This window comes from Entelurus aequoreus, linkage group LG02, assembly GCF_033978785.1.
Source record: "Entelurus aequoreus isolate RoL-2023_Sb linkage group LG02, RoL_Eaeq_v1.1, whole genome shotgun sequence".
Classification (NCBI taxonomy): domain Eukaryota; kingdom Metazoa; phylum Chordata; class Actinopteri; order Syngnathiformes; family Syngnathidae; genus Entelurus; species Entelurus aequoreus.
This window is the reverse complement of record NC_084732.1, coordinates 51612645-51630980: the sequence shown is the minus strand read 5'-3', so window position 1 is coordinate 51630980 and position 18336 is coordinate 51612645. Positions and strand designations below refer to the sequence as shown.

Genomic DNA, 18336 nt, shown 5'->3' with positions numbered 1-18336 from the left:
TTCCAATTCTTTTGCACCACGGGAGAGCAAACCACGCCAAAGACCTAGTTATGACAGATGTCGCCAGCATAAGAGCTCTCCCGCAAAAAATTTGGACAATTTTGACGAGGCAACGTGGGAGGTCCTCCGCGCGATGGAGGAAGAGACACTCCGCCATTCCCCCATGGAGCGCAGGGATCTCATGTGGGGTCCGACCGGCAAACTGGTGCCGATCAGCTCTCTTTGGCCCGGGGACGTTGGCACGTCATCCCTGTCCCGGAAGCGGCGCTCCAGACCGAGGATGTCAGGGAAGGTGAGCGGACAGCACGCTGCGCTCCTGCAGGCTCCTCCCCCTCCGGGCGGAAATGGAAATCAGCCAGCCTGGCAGCTCAAGGAGCACTCCACAGACCTGGAGATTGTTTTCCCAAATTCTTTACCGGTTCAATCCAAGCCACCCAAATTCCATGCCCCGCCCCCCAGGACTCATGCCACGCCCAAGTCAGAAATTTTTTTTTCACCCACAAAAGCCCAGGTGGGGGGGAAAGAAAGACATTTTGGACAATTTAGAGGGGAGGATTCTGCCCTCCTCCTGAACCCCCTCCGCCCACCCCAAAAGACGGTTCCAGACTGCGGGGAGCGCGTCTGGTATCCGCTCCTTGAGGGGGGGGGCTAGGGCTGGGAATTGTTCAGGTGGGGTGGCTCAGCATCGTCACGCCAAGCCACAGCCTCCAGCACGACCACAACCACCTGTCTTTCAACCTGCCAAGCCACAGCCACCAGCACGACCCCCACCACCAGTCTTTCGTCACGCCAAGACACAGCCTCCAGCACGACCCCCACCACCTGTCTTTCGACCTGCCAAGCCACAGCCACCAGCACGACCACCACCACCAGTTTTTCGACCATGCCAAGATCCACCTGCTCCACGCCCAGCTCCACGCCAAGCGCCACCAGTACCTGCTCCACGCCAAACGCCACCAGTACCTGCTCCACGCCAAGCGCCACCAGTACCTGCTCCACGCCAAGCGCCACCAGTACCTGCTCCACGCCAAGCGCCACCAGTACCTGCTCCACGCCAAGCGCCGCCAGTACCTGCTCCACGCCAAGCGCCGCCAGTACCTGCTCCACGCCCAGTGCCGCCAGTCGCAGCTTCACGACGCCAAGTGCCGCCAGTCGCAGCTTCACGACGCCAAGTGCCGCCAGTCGCAGCTTCACGACGCCAAGTGCCGCCAGTCGCAGCTTCACGACGCCAAGTGCCGCCAGTCGCAGCTTCACGACGCCAAGTGCCGCCAGTCGCAGCTTCACGACGCCAAGTGCCGCCCGTCGCAGCCCCACGACGCCAAGTGCCGCCCGTCGCAGCCCCACGACGCCAAGTTCCGCCCGTCGCAGCCCCACGACGCCAAGTGCCGCCCGTCGCAGCCCCACGCCGCCAAGTGCCGCCCGTGGCTGCCCCACGCCGCCAAGTGCCGCCCGTGGCTGCCCCACGCCGCCAAGTGCCGCCCGTGGCTGCCCCACGCCGCCAAGTGCCGCCCGTGGCTGCCCCACGCCGCCAAGTGCCGCCCGTGGCTGCCCCACGCCGCCAAGTGCCGCCCGTGGCTGCCCCACGCCGCCAAGTGCCGCCCGTGGCTGCCCCACGCCAAGACCAAAGCCAAGACCAAGAACCGCCAAGTGACCAAGACCAAGAACCGCCAAGTGACCAAGACCCGCCAAGTGACCAAGACCAAGACCCGCCAAGTGACCAAGACCAAGACCAAGTCCAAGCACCGCCACGCCAAGACCAACCACGCCAAGACCAACCACGCCAAGTCCAAGACCAAGACCCACGCTGCCAAGACCATGACCCACGCTGCCAAGACCAAGACCGCCAAGGCCAAGACCACCCACGCCAAGACAAAGACCCCCCACGCCAAGCTTCGCCGCCTGACGCACCACGCCAAGCTTCGCCGCCTGACGCACCACGCCAAGCTTCGCCGCCTGCCACGACAACGCGCCCACCTCCTCGTCGGCCAAGGATGTGGCCATTCCATGGGCGTCCGCCACGCCAGGTGCGCCGACCTCCTCGTCTGCCACGAATGTGGCCATTCCCAGGTCGCCCACCTCGTCAGGTTCAGCGGCGGTCTACCCGTCGCCGCCACCTGATCCTGCCCCGGTGGATTCGGGGACACCTGGTCTGGCGACCCACCGCCATGTCCCCCTCCCCCCCTCCCATGACTCTTGATCCTGTTTTTTGTTTTTGGACATCTGGGATCTGTCCGTAAGGGGGGGGTTCTGTCATGTCTGTGTTCATGTTTTTGTTTGGCCATGTGCTGTTTTGGTTTTTGGACACTTTTTAGTTCCTGGTTTCACTTCCTGGTTTTGTTTTGTTTCCATGGTTACTCATTAGTTTCACCTGTTCCACGTTTGGAGTCACACACACCTGTCTCACGTTTTCACATTGTCATGTCACGCACCTGTTCACAGTTAGTCACGCACCTGTTTTCACTTATCATGTCACTATATAGGCTTTTCTGTTTCTGTTGTTCGTCCTGGCGACATCACACATTCATGCCATGTTCACAGTTTCTTGTCACGTAAGTTTTTGTTTAAATGTTCATAGTTCTCCGCCATTGTGCGCGCCTTTTGTTTTTTCCTAGTGAAGTTTTTTTACCTCCGCTGTGAGCGCCTTTTGTTTGTACCCTTTTGTTTGTACTTTGTAGTTTATAGTTATAATTAAACTATGTCTTTACCTGCACGCCACGTCCGTTCCAATTCTTTTGCACCACGGGAGAGCAAACCACGCCAAAGACCTAGTTATGACACACTGTAACTGCACTTGTCCAACGTAATAGATGTCGTGAGTGGTATCACTCCAGTTGAGTAGGATTTTATGCACAATCAAAATGACTCACAGATTTAGTTACCCCGACAGTAAAAGGAGCAACAACGTAACATTGAGAATTGGAAAAGGAGTACAGAAATATTAGCAACACTAGCATAGCTATGTGAGCCACAATGGTAACATTTCAGCATTTAAAAAACTAAATGATCAAACTTACAGTTCACACATCTGTAGCAGATTGATGCATAGTTGGCAGAGCATAAGGCTTTACTTTACAATGTGTAGCGAAGCCGGTTTTACAGCAAGCTGTCCTCCATCAAGTTGTGGGCGTATAAACACAAAGCAGGTTTATCTTGCTCGGGGCAAGTCAGATGAAGAATCATGTCCATGAGGTAGGTTCTTCCTTCGCGACCTCATAAAACTGACTTTTAAAAGTGGAATCACAAAGTAAAGCAGATACACAAATTACTGTCAGAATGTTTTCAAAATACATTTTCCATAATAGGAGAACTTTAATATGTATAATTAAAAGTTGTACCTTGTACTGATTTGAATTTTATTTTCTTCTACATAAGCCATCTTTTGTCATACCATCATTCATTTAATATTTTTTCTCGATTTGAAGGACAATACCTCAGTGCCAGCAGTTCCATTCCGAATTGCCATTCACACTTTAATATCAAAGATTATCAATCCATCAATCAATCAATGTTTATTTATATAGCCCTAAATCACAAGTGTCTCAAAGGGCTGTACAAGCCACAACGACATCCTCGATACAGAGCCCACATAAGGACAGACCTTTGACGTGTGACTTTTCTGACTCCAATTTGCTGCTTAAAAACTAAAAACAGATATTTCACCATTGTTGCTTTTTCTGCCTTTTTGATTACATTAAAGAGTGCTCCACAAACGCATGTATTGTTTGGGCAGCCTGGTAACAGCTATTGGTATAGAAGTAAACATTTGTGCAGTAGAGCTCAGTCCAACAGACCACGTCCCTTTGGCACAAACAGGACAGTACAGGCAGGAGATCATTGATTTTTGAACTGCTTTCCTACAATAAATATATTTTATACTGGCCATATTACTAGGTACACCTCAACATTTTGGTTGTGGTTTCGAGTTGTGTATATGGGGCATAATTTGCAACAGCTTCCAATAAGAGCTAATGACCTAAGAAATCAGCTCTGAGTAGAATGTTGTACACAATGTACAAAGCTCCAAAATGGAACTGCAATAATAAACATTATTAAATGAATAGCTCTGACAATGCAGATTCAAATGAGTGCTATCTTCATAAAGATGCAGCTCTTGTATTGAATGTGGCGAGATGTACAGTGGCTGCTGAGAGTATAACAAACTTATTTGGCACTGCCATCACCGGTGTATCTACTCGTGACCAAGATTGCACTATACATTCACTTCCATATCATTCGATGTGCAAAACACATCACCAAATACTAATATTAAAACAAAACACTAAATCAACTTTCTTCCCTGTCATGTGAGGCATCTCTTGTCTTTGTTAGTCATACTTTTACAGTGGGTGGTGGTGATCTGTGGCTATTTTGATGGGAGGCTGCTTTCTGCACCGCGCTGACGTCCTTCTTACGCTGAGACTTGCGTGACTTTACACTCGACTGTTTGCAGGGTTTCCCACCAGTCTGCAGGAATCACATTTATATGACATACAATTGTCAATAAACCCAGCAACATGGCCTTGTCTTTGTTGCTTCTTCTGTGTAGGGTGAATTTGGTACCATCTAGTGGTCTAAGGACAGAATACAGTATGCGCCTCTGAACAAGATGAGCAACATACCTGTGGGGTGGTGGGATGATTTGGGGCTGAAGACGAGCTTTTACATTTGTCCTGTAGATGATGACTACTGCACTCTTGTTTTGTCTATACAGAAACATAGGACAGAAAAGCCATGAATTAAACATTCACAGACACAAAAATGTAGCATTTCTAAAGAGAACAGTAAAGTAAAGTGTTAAAATATGAAAAATAAATATGCACTTCAATCCTGTATGCAAACAAATCCTATTTAGTTGCTAGGGCATTTAATTATTTGGATTTATAGCATTGCTGCATTGTATCTGATATCACTAATGTTGAGAATTTATGTTTGGACTTTGAAGCACATTAGTAGACATATTAGGAATGTATCTTGATCCCCACTAACAAACGCACACGTGAGTGCTAGAAACATAGTGAATATAAAAATGCATGTTTGGCTTCAATGACTAATGTACTAAAGGTACTAAGTTATACTGTACCAGCTTAGTGGATGTTGAAGGTGTGCAGGAAGTGTCACTTAGATCTGAGTGACTCATGCTGTTGCTTTCAGTCTGTGATGAAGCCGGTGAAGCGGTCCTGGCAACAGAATCGCAGTTCTGGCTTTCTTCAGGCTCCTGTGTACCTATTGTTAACAGTGTTAGTACAGTACATTACTTTAAACCTCCATGCTTTGTTCACATGTATGTGTTCACAAATTGCATTGTGATTATTTACTGACAATAAACTGTAAGAGAAATACATTTGAGAGAATAAAAGATCATGATAGAGTGTTGACAATAAAGTCAATATTTATCAAGTTATAATGACAGGTAATTTACTGTACTAAATAGGAAAATATATATATACAAATGTATATATATATAGATAAGTATATATATATATCTATACACATATATGTAGATGTGTACACATATACATTTATATGTATACATATATACACTTACTTAGTATATATATATATATGCACATATATATTTAAACATACATGTGTATGTATACAAATATATAGGTACTTTGTATATATATAAATATATATATATATATGTATACACACACACACATGCACACACGCACACACAAACTATACTTGTAAAATATCGACTTTATTCTCAAAATGTTATGTCCTTTTTTCAAACCACAACTAGAATAACAATAAAAATTGTTAAAAACCTCCATGGCAGTTTTAAAACATTAATATTTTTGATGCAGCTCAATTATTGGATTGGGTTATATTGTAAAGGTGTACTTAATGTTATAATGTCTACAGTTGACATCATAAAAATGAGAAAAGTGGCATTATTTGGCAAGTTCTACATATTTGTTAAATATACAGATCAAGATGATCACATCACGTTGAACCAATCATGAGGAATATCAAGACAAAAGCGGTTATTAAAGTTATTCCGTGCTGATCATTATGATTATTTCAATAAGGAAATTAAATGGTCTTACTCTTCTCCTGCTCGTGAAAGTTGTGCATCATCTCGAGTGCATTGAGGGGCATTGCGGGCGTGTTAGTGTCCCCCTGTTGAACAAAGCACCTTGTGAGTGCCATTCACACAAGCACGTTTCTGAATGCAGGAGAAAAGTCGGGTGTCTTACTGTAATCCACGAGTTGTCCCGCAGCTGATTAGCTGACATGCGGTATGCAGGGTTTGCCTTCAGGAGGCACGTCACTACTGTTTTTGCTGTTGACACACTCAGTCAGGTCATGCGGAGCGTTGGGAAAGTGTGTACATTTCCACATCGCCACATTTCCCTTATTTAATCACAATTTATATTGTTTGAAGTTCCATACAAATGAAATAAGAAATAAAGTGCACCTGCATCACTGATTGTGTCCCAGATAGATGAGGAAAATCTGACTCCTATTGTTTTAATCTCCTTAAGGCGGGTTTCTTTTGTTTTGGACACAAATGGAGGCTCCCCACAAAGCCTGTAAGAGGATATGGGTCGAACTAATGTATTAATACTTTATGTGTGCATGAAGTATGTGTCTACTCACAAAATATACGTAATGACTCCAACGCTCCACATATCAATCCAGTGTGTGTATCCACGTTGGCTCATCATTTCAGGTGCTGAAATATGGTACATAAAATCATATTACATGGTATTTCAATCTATCAAAATCCTCACCTCAAAATGGTTCAGTTCACATACCCATATAGATTGGAGTCCCACAAACTTCAAAAAGAATGTTTTCACTTCCAACACCCAAGGTCTTCACTGATAATCCAAAGTCTGCCACCTGGTCAGAGAAAACCAAATAACATAATTTTCTTGTAAATGGTGTTTATTGTATTCACCAGAGTCTGTTTGTCAGATAGTTAGTTAGTTAGTTAGTTAGTTAGTTAGTTAGTTAGTTAGTTAGTTAGTTAGTTAGTTAGTTAGTTAGTTAGTTAGTTCGTTAGTTCGTTAGTTCGTTAGTAAGCAACGTAACTCAAAAGGTATGGGCAGATATTGATGTAACTTTCAAGAAATGTCAGAACTTTGGGGATGATTTGTCAAATGTTACCTAACGTTTGCGTTACAAAGCTGAACTTCTGTGTGTGTATACTAGCAGCCCTACTTCTACCCACAGGGACAAAAAGAGTGGATGACTGATAAGCGGGTTCACTCCTTTTATTTCATTCCACTATAGAACAACAGCCATATATCCCAAAAAGTTATGGACAGATTTTGATGAAATGTCAGAAGTGGACTAAGTAAAGGTGATTAGACTTTGCGGGTTATCCGAATCACCATCTGGATTACTTTTTTTTAAAGGATTTTTTAACTATTGAGGCCTTGTGGAGGTTTGTGCTTTTGGAGTGCTTGTATTGTCCGTGTTTAACGTGTGGCAAAGCTTAAACAACTTTTGTGAAAATGTGTTGTTCAAACTTGAGCACACAACTGTCGAACAGTAACATTGGCAGTGATAATGCTAAACCAATATCATCGACATACTTAAGTAGGCGATCCATAGATGCTTTACTCCACATTTCAAGCCACCACAATATTAAAATGATTACATGTTCATGTGTATTTGTGCTTAAACAGACAAGCTGCTGTTAGGGCCACCTTTTTCCACAATGGAGCATACAGTTTATGTTGGCACCTCCGTTTTCGTACGGCAAATTTTGTAGAATTGTATTTTCAACAAAAACAGGCTTTCTGCAGGTATCAGCAAATTTAACTTGATGCTTTTTAATGCCACTTTAAAGAAAATGTAATGCCCTTGTCCGACCTCATATTGGTTATTATATATAGTCAAAAGCTTACAATTGCCTGTATACACTCATAATTGTAAGCATTTGACAATAATAAAGTTGAATAGTTGAAACATTTGCATTAACTGTTTTTATCTAGTAAATTAGAATTGGCTCGCAAGACTGAATCATCTGAGAATTTATTTGTATTTATTTATTTTTCTGTAGTAGCATCCGGTGTACTGACTAAGTGCTCCGGCCATAGGCAATAACCAATTAAAAGGTTTTGTCTGTCACTTTACCTTCATTCAAAATTATTAAAGGGAAACTGCACTTAAGCACTCAAAATTATCATCCAATTCTGAATTAGTTGATCCAAAAAATATACCCAGAAGTCATTTTTTAAATGTTACCTCTTTGAAACATGCTGTAAGAATGCATATCCTCTGAAAATATGCTTTATAACAGAGGCTTTTTTTTTTTTTTTTTTTTTTTTTTTTTTAAATCAAAATACCATTTTTTTTTTAAATAGTTGAAAAGGTTTTATGGAATAATAAATAAACATCACATTAGGAATGTAAATTATGCATGTGTTTGGAAATTGATAATTGATTTAAACCCATCCATCCATCAATAGATTGTATTTTACACATTTACAATAGTTTAAAATGGGTACATTAGATAGCAAGTTAAGTATAAAGTGACAGGCAGATGAAGGAACTATTAATTCATTTACTTTGGGAATGTCAGAGAATACGATTTGTGGTCTGTTCTGAGCATTGCCTTGTTTGTCCATCCTAGGCCACTGTAGGTCATGTGAGGTGCCTACGTCACGAGAGTTGCTTATGTTAGCTAAGTTAGCTTATGTGTGAAGTGGAGACTGAAATAAAGGACTTGTGTATGAAACAAGCCAAGCTGCCTCATAAACATGACATGATGTCAGAGTTAAGGACTATGCCCCAACACTGACGAAAGAATGGCAAAGCTGTTTGATTTTGCCATCCAGCGGAGTGGTCATTGTGGAGGCAATGCTTTTCTCGCTTTCGGACCTTACGAGACCTCTTGTATCCAGTTTGAAAGCCACAGCCAAAGAAAAGAAACAAACAGACATATGTAGCAATGTATTGATGGCCGCAACATTATTAAGTTCATTTTCATTTATTGTTTGATTGATGTGTTGACTATCGGCCAAGTCCTACTATTTTATAAAAAAATGTATTGCCTCTGCTAATCGCATTTAATACTTTTTAATGCCGTTTCAGGCCTTAATTTTTGCAAAATCCATTTAATGACTAAATGCTTTTTAATGCTGTGCCGAAACCCTGAAAAATGACCGTCTAAATATTTCCACCAGTTTTGAATGCTGTCATTAAGTATGTAAGTAAGTAGGCAAATTGTATTCACAAAGCGCTTTTCACAGATAAAAAACACAAAGTGTTGTACAAAACATAGGTGAATTAAACCAACAATTGAATTAAAACAATGGAGGCAACATCATATTAAGGATTAATAGTTAAAAATGTGGTATTCTTAGGTTCTGGTGTGTTTGTTCTCTGTCCCCGCACCTGTTCTCCCCCCCACAGTGTGGCGTACAGCAGGGCACACCTGAATCTAATTAAGGGTCACACTACTTAACCGTGCTGGTGAAGCATGTTGGCGCCAGAGCTTTGTCTTCTCCATGTCGTTGCCACGCTCGCAGTATTGTCTGTATTCCAGCTACTCTCTGATAATCCAAGTCTGTCCATTTTTTTTCCTAGCTTTGCCTAGCGCCCTTGTTTATGTTTTCTAGTTTGTTTTCTATTTTCATGGTGTGCTTGTTTTCGCCACCATCACCTTTTGTTGTCTTATTTTGAGTGCCCTTGCAAATCAAGAGGAAGAGTTATTGCTTGCAAATTCTCCGCCTCTGCTTTTTTTGGGATCCACAACACCCGCAAGCAACAGTAAAGCTCCGGCCTAAACTATGAAACCCGCGGAGACCGAGCCAATGATGCAAGCATTGCGCGGCCAGGCGCAAAGAATAAACCAGCAGGGGGACCAGCTAAACGTCCTGACCCGAGGTCTACAGGGCCTGTCGGAGCGTCAAGACACCATGCAGGAGCGCCTTAACACACTGCTGGCCACAGTCGTGCCCACCCCAAGTGCCGTGCCTGACATGGCATCTGCCCAGCCATTACAAGCCACTCCAGCCGGCAACCTGCTGCTATCACGGCCTGAACGGTTCACCAGTGAGAAAGACGGTGTAAGAGTTTTTGACACAATGTGAGCTCCACTTTGAGCTACACGCCCCCGCTTTCACCTCGGAGCGGGCTAAAGTGGCTTTTGTAATCTTCTACCTGTCTGGCCGCGCGGGTGCATGGGCCACGGCTGAATGGAACCATCAGACCGCCTCATGCGCCTCATATGCCACCTTTTCCAAGGATCTGAGGCAGATCTTCCAGTGGCGGAGAGGCGGCAAGGTCCCTTTTCATGCTCCAACAAGATACACGACTGACTACGCTATCGAGTTCCGCACCTTGGTCGCCGACTGTGACTGAGGCCCATCGGTGCTGTTGGACGCTTTTCTTCCTCGGGCTTGCTGACGAGATTCGCCACTTGATAATCCTGCTGACACTCCCGACGGACCTTGCCGACCTTATCGAACTCGCAGTGCAGACCGACATCTGCTTTTTGAAGGAGAGGAGGGATCGACGACAGGGACAATCCACATCAAGCAACACATCTGCACCAGTCGACATGACGGGCCCACTCGTTCCCAGCGACATCTCTTCAACTTGGCAGTCTGAAGAAACCGATGCAGCTCGAAGGTACTCATCTCACCAACGCCGATAAAGACCGCCGTCTTCGCCTCCGACTATGCTTGTACTGCGGCACCACTAATCACCTGATCTCCCGCTGCAAGTCGCGGCCGCTTCCTGCCTCGCATGGGCCCTCGCTCTCCGGTTGGTTTGCTCACCAGGAGTCGCAGTTCTCCTTCTTCAGGCAATTAGAATGCAGTTTCAAGGTACACTATCGTGGCCTAACCATCACATATATATTAGCACACTCATAGACTCCGGGGCAGATGATAATATTCCGGACTTTGCATTCATAAGACTCCACAATATTCCTGTTTTTGAGCTGACTGTACCCAAGAAGGTGTTTTCTCTAGACGGGCGCCTATTAGCCACTATACTCATTCGACCCACTCTCTCAACCCGCGCTTGTCTGGGAGTCATTGTGAGACCCTAACCTTTTTCGTTATCTCCTCTCGTTCCGCGCCTGTCATTCTGGGGTTAACCTGGCTGCACAAGCACAACCCGCACATCAATTGGCCACGTTCAGCTATTGTTAATTGGAGTGTTACCTGCCACACACATTGTCTCCGTTCAGCCGCTGGGCCACATACGCCGTCACATACGCCCCTTATTGAGGTCATATACACTACCAACGTGCCACCCTATCATGATCTCAAAGCGGTTTTTAGCAAGGACCATGCCCTATCTCCCCCCGTTCAACACCCCCTTCGGGCATTTCGAGTACCTGGTTAGGCCCTTTGGTTTGACAAACTCACCTGCCGCTTTTCAGGGCCTCATTAATGACATTTTTCGGAACATGACAGGGCGTTTCCTTTTCTTTTACCTGGATTATATTTTGATTCATTCCTCGACTTTTGACGGACATGTCCAGCAAGTCCGATTAGTCCTCCAACGTTTACTTGAAAACAAGCTGTTTGTCAAGGCTGAGAAGTGTTTGTTTCAATCGGCTCCATTCCCTTTTTGGGATTTATTGTGGAGAATGGTAAACTTAGACCCGATCCCGCTAAGGTCAAAGCGGTGGTAGACTGGCTTACACCAGGTCTACACTTTCAGAGGTTCCTGGGCTTCTCAAATGTTTACCGTCGGTTTATTCAGAGTTTTAGCCACGTTGCTGAGCCGCTGACTTAAGCTGACTTCCACTAAGGTCTCGTTTATTTGCACTTTTGAAGCTGAAAAAATAGTTTTTTGCTACCCTGACCGTCCAATTTTTCGTTGAGGTGGACACTTCTGACACAAACATAGGAGCCATTCTCTCCCATCAATCCTCCACCGACCAGAGGCAGCACCCCTGCGCTTTCTTCTCACGTCGCTTGTCTCCTGCTGAGAAGAACTAAAACATTGGCAACAGGGAGCTTCTGGCTGTCATCCTGGCCCTTCAGGAATGGAGGCATTGGCTGGAAGGTGCGGAGCTATTATTTGTCATATCCATAGACCATAAGGACTTGGCGTATCTACGAACCACGCAGATACTGAACTCCCGCCAGGCCAGGTGGGCATTGTTCCTGAAACGGTTCACTTTGTTATCACTTTCCGACCTGGATCTCAAAATGTGAAGCCTGATGCCTTGTCCCGCCTCTGCTCTCCTCCCTTGACTTCACCGGAACCAATTGTTCCCCGAACCCACATCATCAGGGGACTTCAGTGGGACATTAAGAGGCAAGTCTTGGAGGCTCTCAAATCTGACTCATCTCCTCGGGGCTGTCCACCAGGTCGGCTGTTCGTGGTTCCTCGGCTTCGTTCCAGCATTCTGGACTGGGCACATGGGTCCAAGATCGCCTGTAGCGTGCAGCAGGCTGGAGACAGCAGGGCACACCTGAATTTAATAAAGGGTCACACTACTTAACCGTGCTGGTGCACCATGTTTGCGCCGGAGCTTTGTGTTCTTCATGTCGTTTCCACACTCACAGTTTTGTCTGTATTCCAGCTACTTCTACGGTAATCCAGGTCTGTCCAGTTTTTTTCTTAGCTTTGCCTAGCACCCTTGCTTACTTTTTTGTAGTTTGTTTTCTGTTTTAATGGTGTGCTTGTTTTCGCCACCATCGCCTTGTGTGGTCTTATTTGGGTGCCCTTGCAAATAAAGAGGAAGAGTTATTGCTTGCAAATTCTCCGCCTCTGCATTTTTTTGGGATCCACAACACCCGCAAGCAACAAAAAATCCATTAACTAAAAGCTTTTTTGAAAAGTGCAGTCTTCAAATGTTTTTTTAAAAGAGTCGACACAGCCAAGCTCAGAGGGTTTTAAAATGAGTTTTAGGGATCTTTAGGAGACCCTCGTCTGAAGACCAAAGTCTGCATCCTGAAACGTAGGGGCACAACAAATCAGCTATGTATTGAGAGGCCTTACCGTGCAACGCACGGAAAGTCAGGGCTAACATCTTAAAACTCAATGCCAAATTTGACTGGAAACCAGTCAAGACTTATTAGAATGGGGGTAATGTGCACTGTTATGGGTACACTAGTCAAAAGTCTGGCAGCCACATTCTGTACAGACTGAAGTCTCTATAGAATTGACTTAATGAAATAAGTGATAACAGAATTACAATAATTAATATGAAAAGAGATGAACGTGTGAATGATAATTTCAAGATCCGATTTTGACAACGCATTTCTCACTTTAGAGATATTTCTCAGGTTATAAAAACAATTTTTGGTCAGTTGACAAAAGGGCCCCTTTAAAAACATTGCAAATGATAAGCACCACTTTCTAAACCACGTATCAACCGACCAAGAGTCATCAGGTAGAACAAAAATAAAACAGACTCCATAACAGAACCCTGGGCAACTCCACATGACAGGTTGACACATGACACATTGGACATAACATCATTAAAAGTAACATTAAAAGTTATTCAATTTATATAAGAAGTAAACCACTGGACAACAGCACAAGAAAACCCCATTTCAGATTTGATTTGATTAATCAATATACTTTTATCCACAGCATCAAAGGCAAATTGCAAAATAGAGTAAAACCAAAACTATGTAACGACCACAATCAGCGGCCATCATCATGTCACTGGAAACTTAAAAGGCCAGTTTTGGTGGACTGGATTGACCGAAGCAAGATTGATATTTATCATAAAAATCATGCTGTTCCAAAAATAAAGTTAGCTGTCTAGCTACTACTTTTCCCAAGATTTTTGACATTTAGGGAAGTTTTGGTATGGGTCGGTAATTTATAGGCTCCACCGGATCAAGATTAGCCTTTTTAAGAATGGGACACACCACAGCATGTTTAAAGAAGCTGGGGACCGAGCCAGACTGAAGTGAAAAGTTTAACAATTTTACCACCAAAGCCATGAGCACATAAGGGCTGATGTACTGCACAAGCTATGCACATAAGGGCTGATGTAGTGCACAAGCTACCCAAGGGAGGACTGATACTGGCCCTCATGTCTTGAACTTTGTTCACAAAGAAGTTCAAAAATCGATTACAGTCATCCTGTGTGTGCACAGGAACGGCGGTGCAACAAGATTTTCAATTGTGTCCAATAAAACTTTTGAGTTTTTCTCATGCAAAACAAGATTTGAAAAGAAAGCTGAGCGAGACCGTTTTATCATTTCATTTAGCTCCATTACCATTTCTTTAGGATGGAGTTTATGCACCTCTAATTTTGTGGCTTTCACAAACGTTCCACTTTCCGACAGCTTTTCTTAAAGCTGGAAATAGCTATGTTCAACCAAGGACAAAGTTTCTTATGAGAGCCTAGAGTGTTTTTAGCTGGTGCTACTGTGTTCAAAACAGTCAGACAACGGCGATCGATGTTTGTCATAAATGTGTCAACATCATCACAATTACCAAAGGTAGTTGGGTCAAAAGAAGCAGAAAACCTACTGACTGCAGATTTCTTGGAAAATGTGTGTCTGCGTGCCAGTGTGAACAACAGGTTAAATGAAATGCAATAGAGGTCGCTTATTTGAAGCTTGTGAGATTTTTTTTAAAAGTCTGTCAAAAATAACTGTGAAAAGAAATGCAACAATGCAATATTCAGTGTTGACAGAATCCAGATGGATCTCTATTACAATCCCCAAAGAGGGAATTTTAAGTTGATGATTACTTCTATGTGTAGACATCTTTATTTATAATAGAATCACTTGTTTATTTTTCAACACGTTTTTAGTTATTTTTATATCTTGTTTTCCAAATAGTTCAAGAAAGACCACAACAAATGAGCAATATTTTGCACTGCTCTACAATTTAATAAATCAGAAACTGATGACATAGTGCTGTATTTTACTTCTTTATCTCTTTTATTTAACCAAAAATGCTTTGCTCTCATTAGGGGGTACTTGAATTAAAAAAATGTTCACAGTTGGTACGTCACTGCAAAAAGGTTGAGAACCACTGTATTAGAGATACCAGTTCGGCTACAAAGGGACAAGAGGAGTTATCAACATGGAGATTGAAATCACCAATAATTAATACACTCTCCAGCTTAACAATAGATGACATAAACTTGGTAAATTAATGTAGAAATAAACGAGCAGGACCAGGTGGTCGGTAGATTAAAACACAGTAAAAAGAATGTTTGTTTCCAACCTTACACGACTGAAAATCAATGGAGTGGTACAGGTTTGTGTCCATCAGTCTGCAGCAAAAAAGAGCCCCAGTACACGAGGGCCCCACCCCAGCTCGAGAGCCGAGGAATCCCATACAGGAAGGCACCATTAATGCTGAAAGGTACATACAGGTTTTGGAGCAACATATAGTATGTTGCCATCCAAGCAACGTCTTTTTCATGGACGCCCCTGCTTATTTCAGCAAGACAATGCCAAGCCACATTCTGCACGTGTTACAACGGCGTGGCTTCCTAGTAAAAGAGTGTGGGTACTAGACTGGCCTTCCTGTAGTCCAGAACTGTCTCCCATTGAAAATGTGTGGCGCATTATGAAGCCTAAAATACCACAACGGAGACTGTTGAACAACTTAAGCTGTACATCAAGCAAAATGGGAAAGAATTCCACCTGAAAAGCTTCAAAAATTGGTCTCCTCAGTTCCCAAACGTTTACTGAGTGTTGTTAAAAGGAAAGGCCATGTAACACAGTGGTAAAAATGCCCCTGTGCCAACTTTATTGCAATGTGTTGCTACCATTAAATTCTAAGTTAATGATTATTTGCAAAAAAAAATTTTGTTTCTCAGTTCCAACATCAAATGTCTTGTCTTTGCAGTCTATTCAATTGAATATAAGTTGAAAAATATTTGCAAATCATTGTATTCTGTTTTTACGTACAAACTTCACTGGTTTTGGGTTTTGTAGCTCAATAAGTGCCTGACGGTCATACACTAGCAACTGCGCAGCATTCTCCTTGACTAAGTCTGTCACTGCGTGCCTTCATCCAAGATGCACACTTTGGGTAAAGCAACCCTTAAAGGCCTACTGAAATGAAATTTTTTTATTTAAACGGGGATAGCAGATCCATTCTATGTGTCATACTTGATCATTTCGCGATATTGCCATATTTTTGCTGAAAGGATTTAGTATAGAACAACGACGATAAAGTTCGCAACTTTTGGTCGCTGATAAAAAAAAGCCTTGCCTATACCGGAAGTAGCGTGACGTCACAGGAGGAAGGATTCCTCACAATTCCCCGTTGTTTACAATGGAGCGAGAGAGATTTGGACCGAGAAAGCGACGATTACCCCATTAATTTGAGCGAGGGTGACAGATTCGTGGATGAGGAACGTTAGAGTGAAGAACTAGAGAGGCAGTGCAGGGTGTATCTTTTTTCGCTCTGACCGTAACTTAGGTACAAGGTCTCATTGGATTCCACACACTCTCCTTTTTCTATTGTGGATCACGGATTTGTATTTTAAACCACCTCGGATACTATATCCTCTTGAAAATGAGAGTCGAGAACGCGAAATGGACATTCACAGTGACTTTTATCTCCACGACAATACATCAGCGAAGCTCTTTAGCTACTGAGCTAACGTGATAGCATCTGGCTCCAATGCAGATAGAAACAAAATAAATAAATCCCTAACTGGAAGGATAGACAGAAGATCAACAATACTATTAAACCATGGACATGTAACTACACGGTTAATAATTCTCAGCCTGGCAAAGCTTAACAATGCTGTTGCTAACGACGCTGAAGCTAACTTAGCAACTTAGCAACCGGACCTCGAAGAGCTATGATAAAAACATTAGCGCTCCACCTACGCCAGCCAGCCCTCATCTGCTCATCAACACCCGTGCTCACCTGCGTTCCAGCGATTGACGGCGCGACGAAGGACTTCACCCGATCACAGATGCGGTTGGCGGCTAGCATCGGCTAGGCGTCTGCTATCCAAGTAAGTACTCCTTGTTGTGTTGCTACAGCCAGCCGCTAATACACCGATCCCACCTACAACTTTCTTCTTTGCAATCTCCATTGTTCATTAAACAAATTGCAAAAGATTCACCAACACAGATGTCCAGAATACTGTGGAATTGTTCGATGAAAACAGAGCAGTTTGTATGGTGACACATTGGGTACGAATACTTCCGTTGCCGTCGTGACGTCACGCGCATACGCATCATACATAGACGTTTCCAACCGGAAGTTTTGCGGGAAATTTAAAATTGCACTTTATAAGTTAACCCGGCCGTATGTGTTGCAATGTTAAGATTTCATCATTGATATATAAACTATCAGACTGCGTGGTCGGTAGTAGTGGGTTTCAGTAGGCCTTTAAATGTGAGCGTTCTCAAATCTGGTCTTTCCTGTATTTTCTTATCGAGTTAAATACTTGTGTTCCTACAGACTTCTGAGGGTGAAATAAATCTAGCGTCCCTAAGGTGAAATATTATAATGCACTTGAAGTTTGGGTGCAGTGAACCCACAAACTTCCATAAAATTATCAAATCTATTCTAAGAACTTCAATTGAGACACCTGGAAACATCCATTGAGACGAGGATTAAAGGACTATAATGACACTCTGAATTAAATATCAAAAATCAAAATGCACATTGTTTTCTCGTGAGTACGACCACAGCGTAAGGCGACGGCCTGTATTTCTGCCGTGTATGAACATTCAATGCATACGACTTTATCGGGACTGTGGTTCATTGAACTATGTGACTTTAAGAAAATACATATAAAACGTAGCGTCCATCAATTGAGTCAACTGATTTTTGGACAGTTAGTATCAAACTGTCGTGCTCTCCCGCACAAGCCCACACACAAAAACAACAGCTGCTTGTGCACTGTGACGCATCAAGGTTTCACAAATATTTGTACTAATCAAAACTCCTTATATCACAAATAACATCAGATTGGTTATGAATGTGAGTGTGAGTGTGAATGATTGTCTGTCTATCTGTGTTGGGCCTGCAATGAGGTGGCGACTTGTCCGGGGTGTACCCTGCCTTCCGTCCAAATGCAGCTGGGATAGGCTCCAGCCACCTCCGTGACCCCAAGAGGGACAAGCGGTAAAAAATGGATGGATGGATGGTTATAATAAATTCAATTTTAATCTATGGATTATTATTCACATCCAGCCAGGAAGAAGACACTCTGTTGAAGCATTCATACACACACTCTATCAACATGGCGACACACGTATGTTCACGTGACAAGCGGTGTCTTTTCAAATTTAAAGTGTTATCTTTTTCATGGATTTCAATGACATTCACAAGTGTTAGTAAAACTCATGTTTCATGATTTTCACGCAACCAAGGAAAAAAGGCATCATGGCAAAGTCGGCCTCGTTAGTAGTGAGCCTGCCTTCATTCCAGACTTACGTACTTTTGCCTAACTTACGC

General features: G+C 43.5%; 1 protein-coding gene across 1 annotated transcript in view; it reads right to left on the bottom strand.

Annotated features, from left to right (window-relative positions):
- Positions 1-2875: 2875 nt before the first annotated feature.
- The window catches only part of stk33 (serine/threonine kinase 33), a 44145-nt gene continuing 28684 nt past the window's right edge, over positions 2876-18336 (bottom strand). The window contains exons 7-14 of the mRNA XM_062068038.1: positions 6765-6852; positions 6607-6682; positions 6425-6537; positions 6204-6289; positions 6054-6126; positions 5081-5223; positions 4620-4703; positions 2876-4464 (exon numbers count right to left, since the gene is read on the bottom strand). Of these exons, the coding sequence (XP_061924022.1) occupies positions 4330-4464; positions 4620-4703; positions 5081-5223; positions 6054-6126; positions 6204-6289; positions 6425-6537; positions 6607-6682; positions 6765-6852 (798 nt within the window). The 3' untranslated portion in view covers positions 2876-4329. The remainder of the gene's footprint in view (positions 4465-4619; positions 4704-5080; positions 5224-6053; positions 6127-6203; positions 6290-6424; positions 6538-6606; positions 6683-6764; positions 6853-18336) is intronic.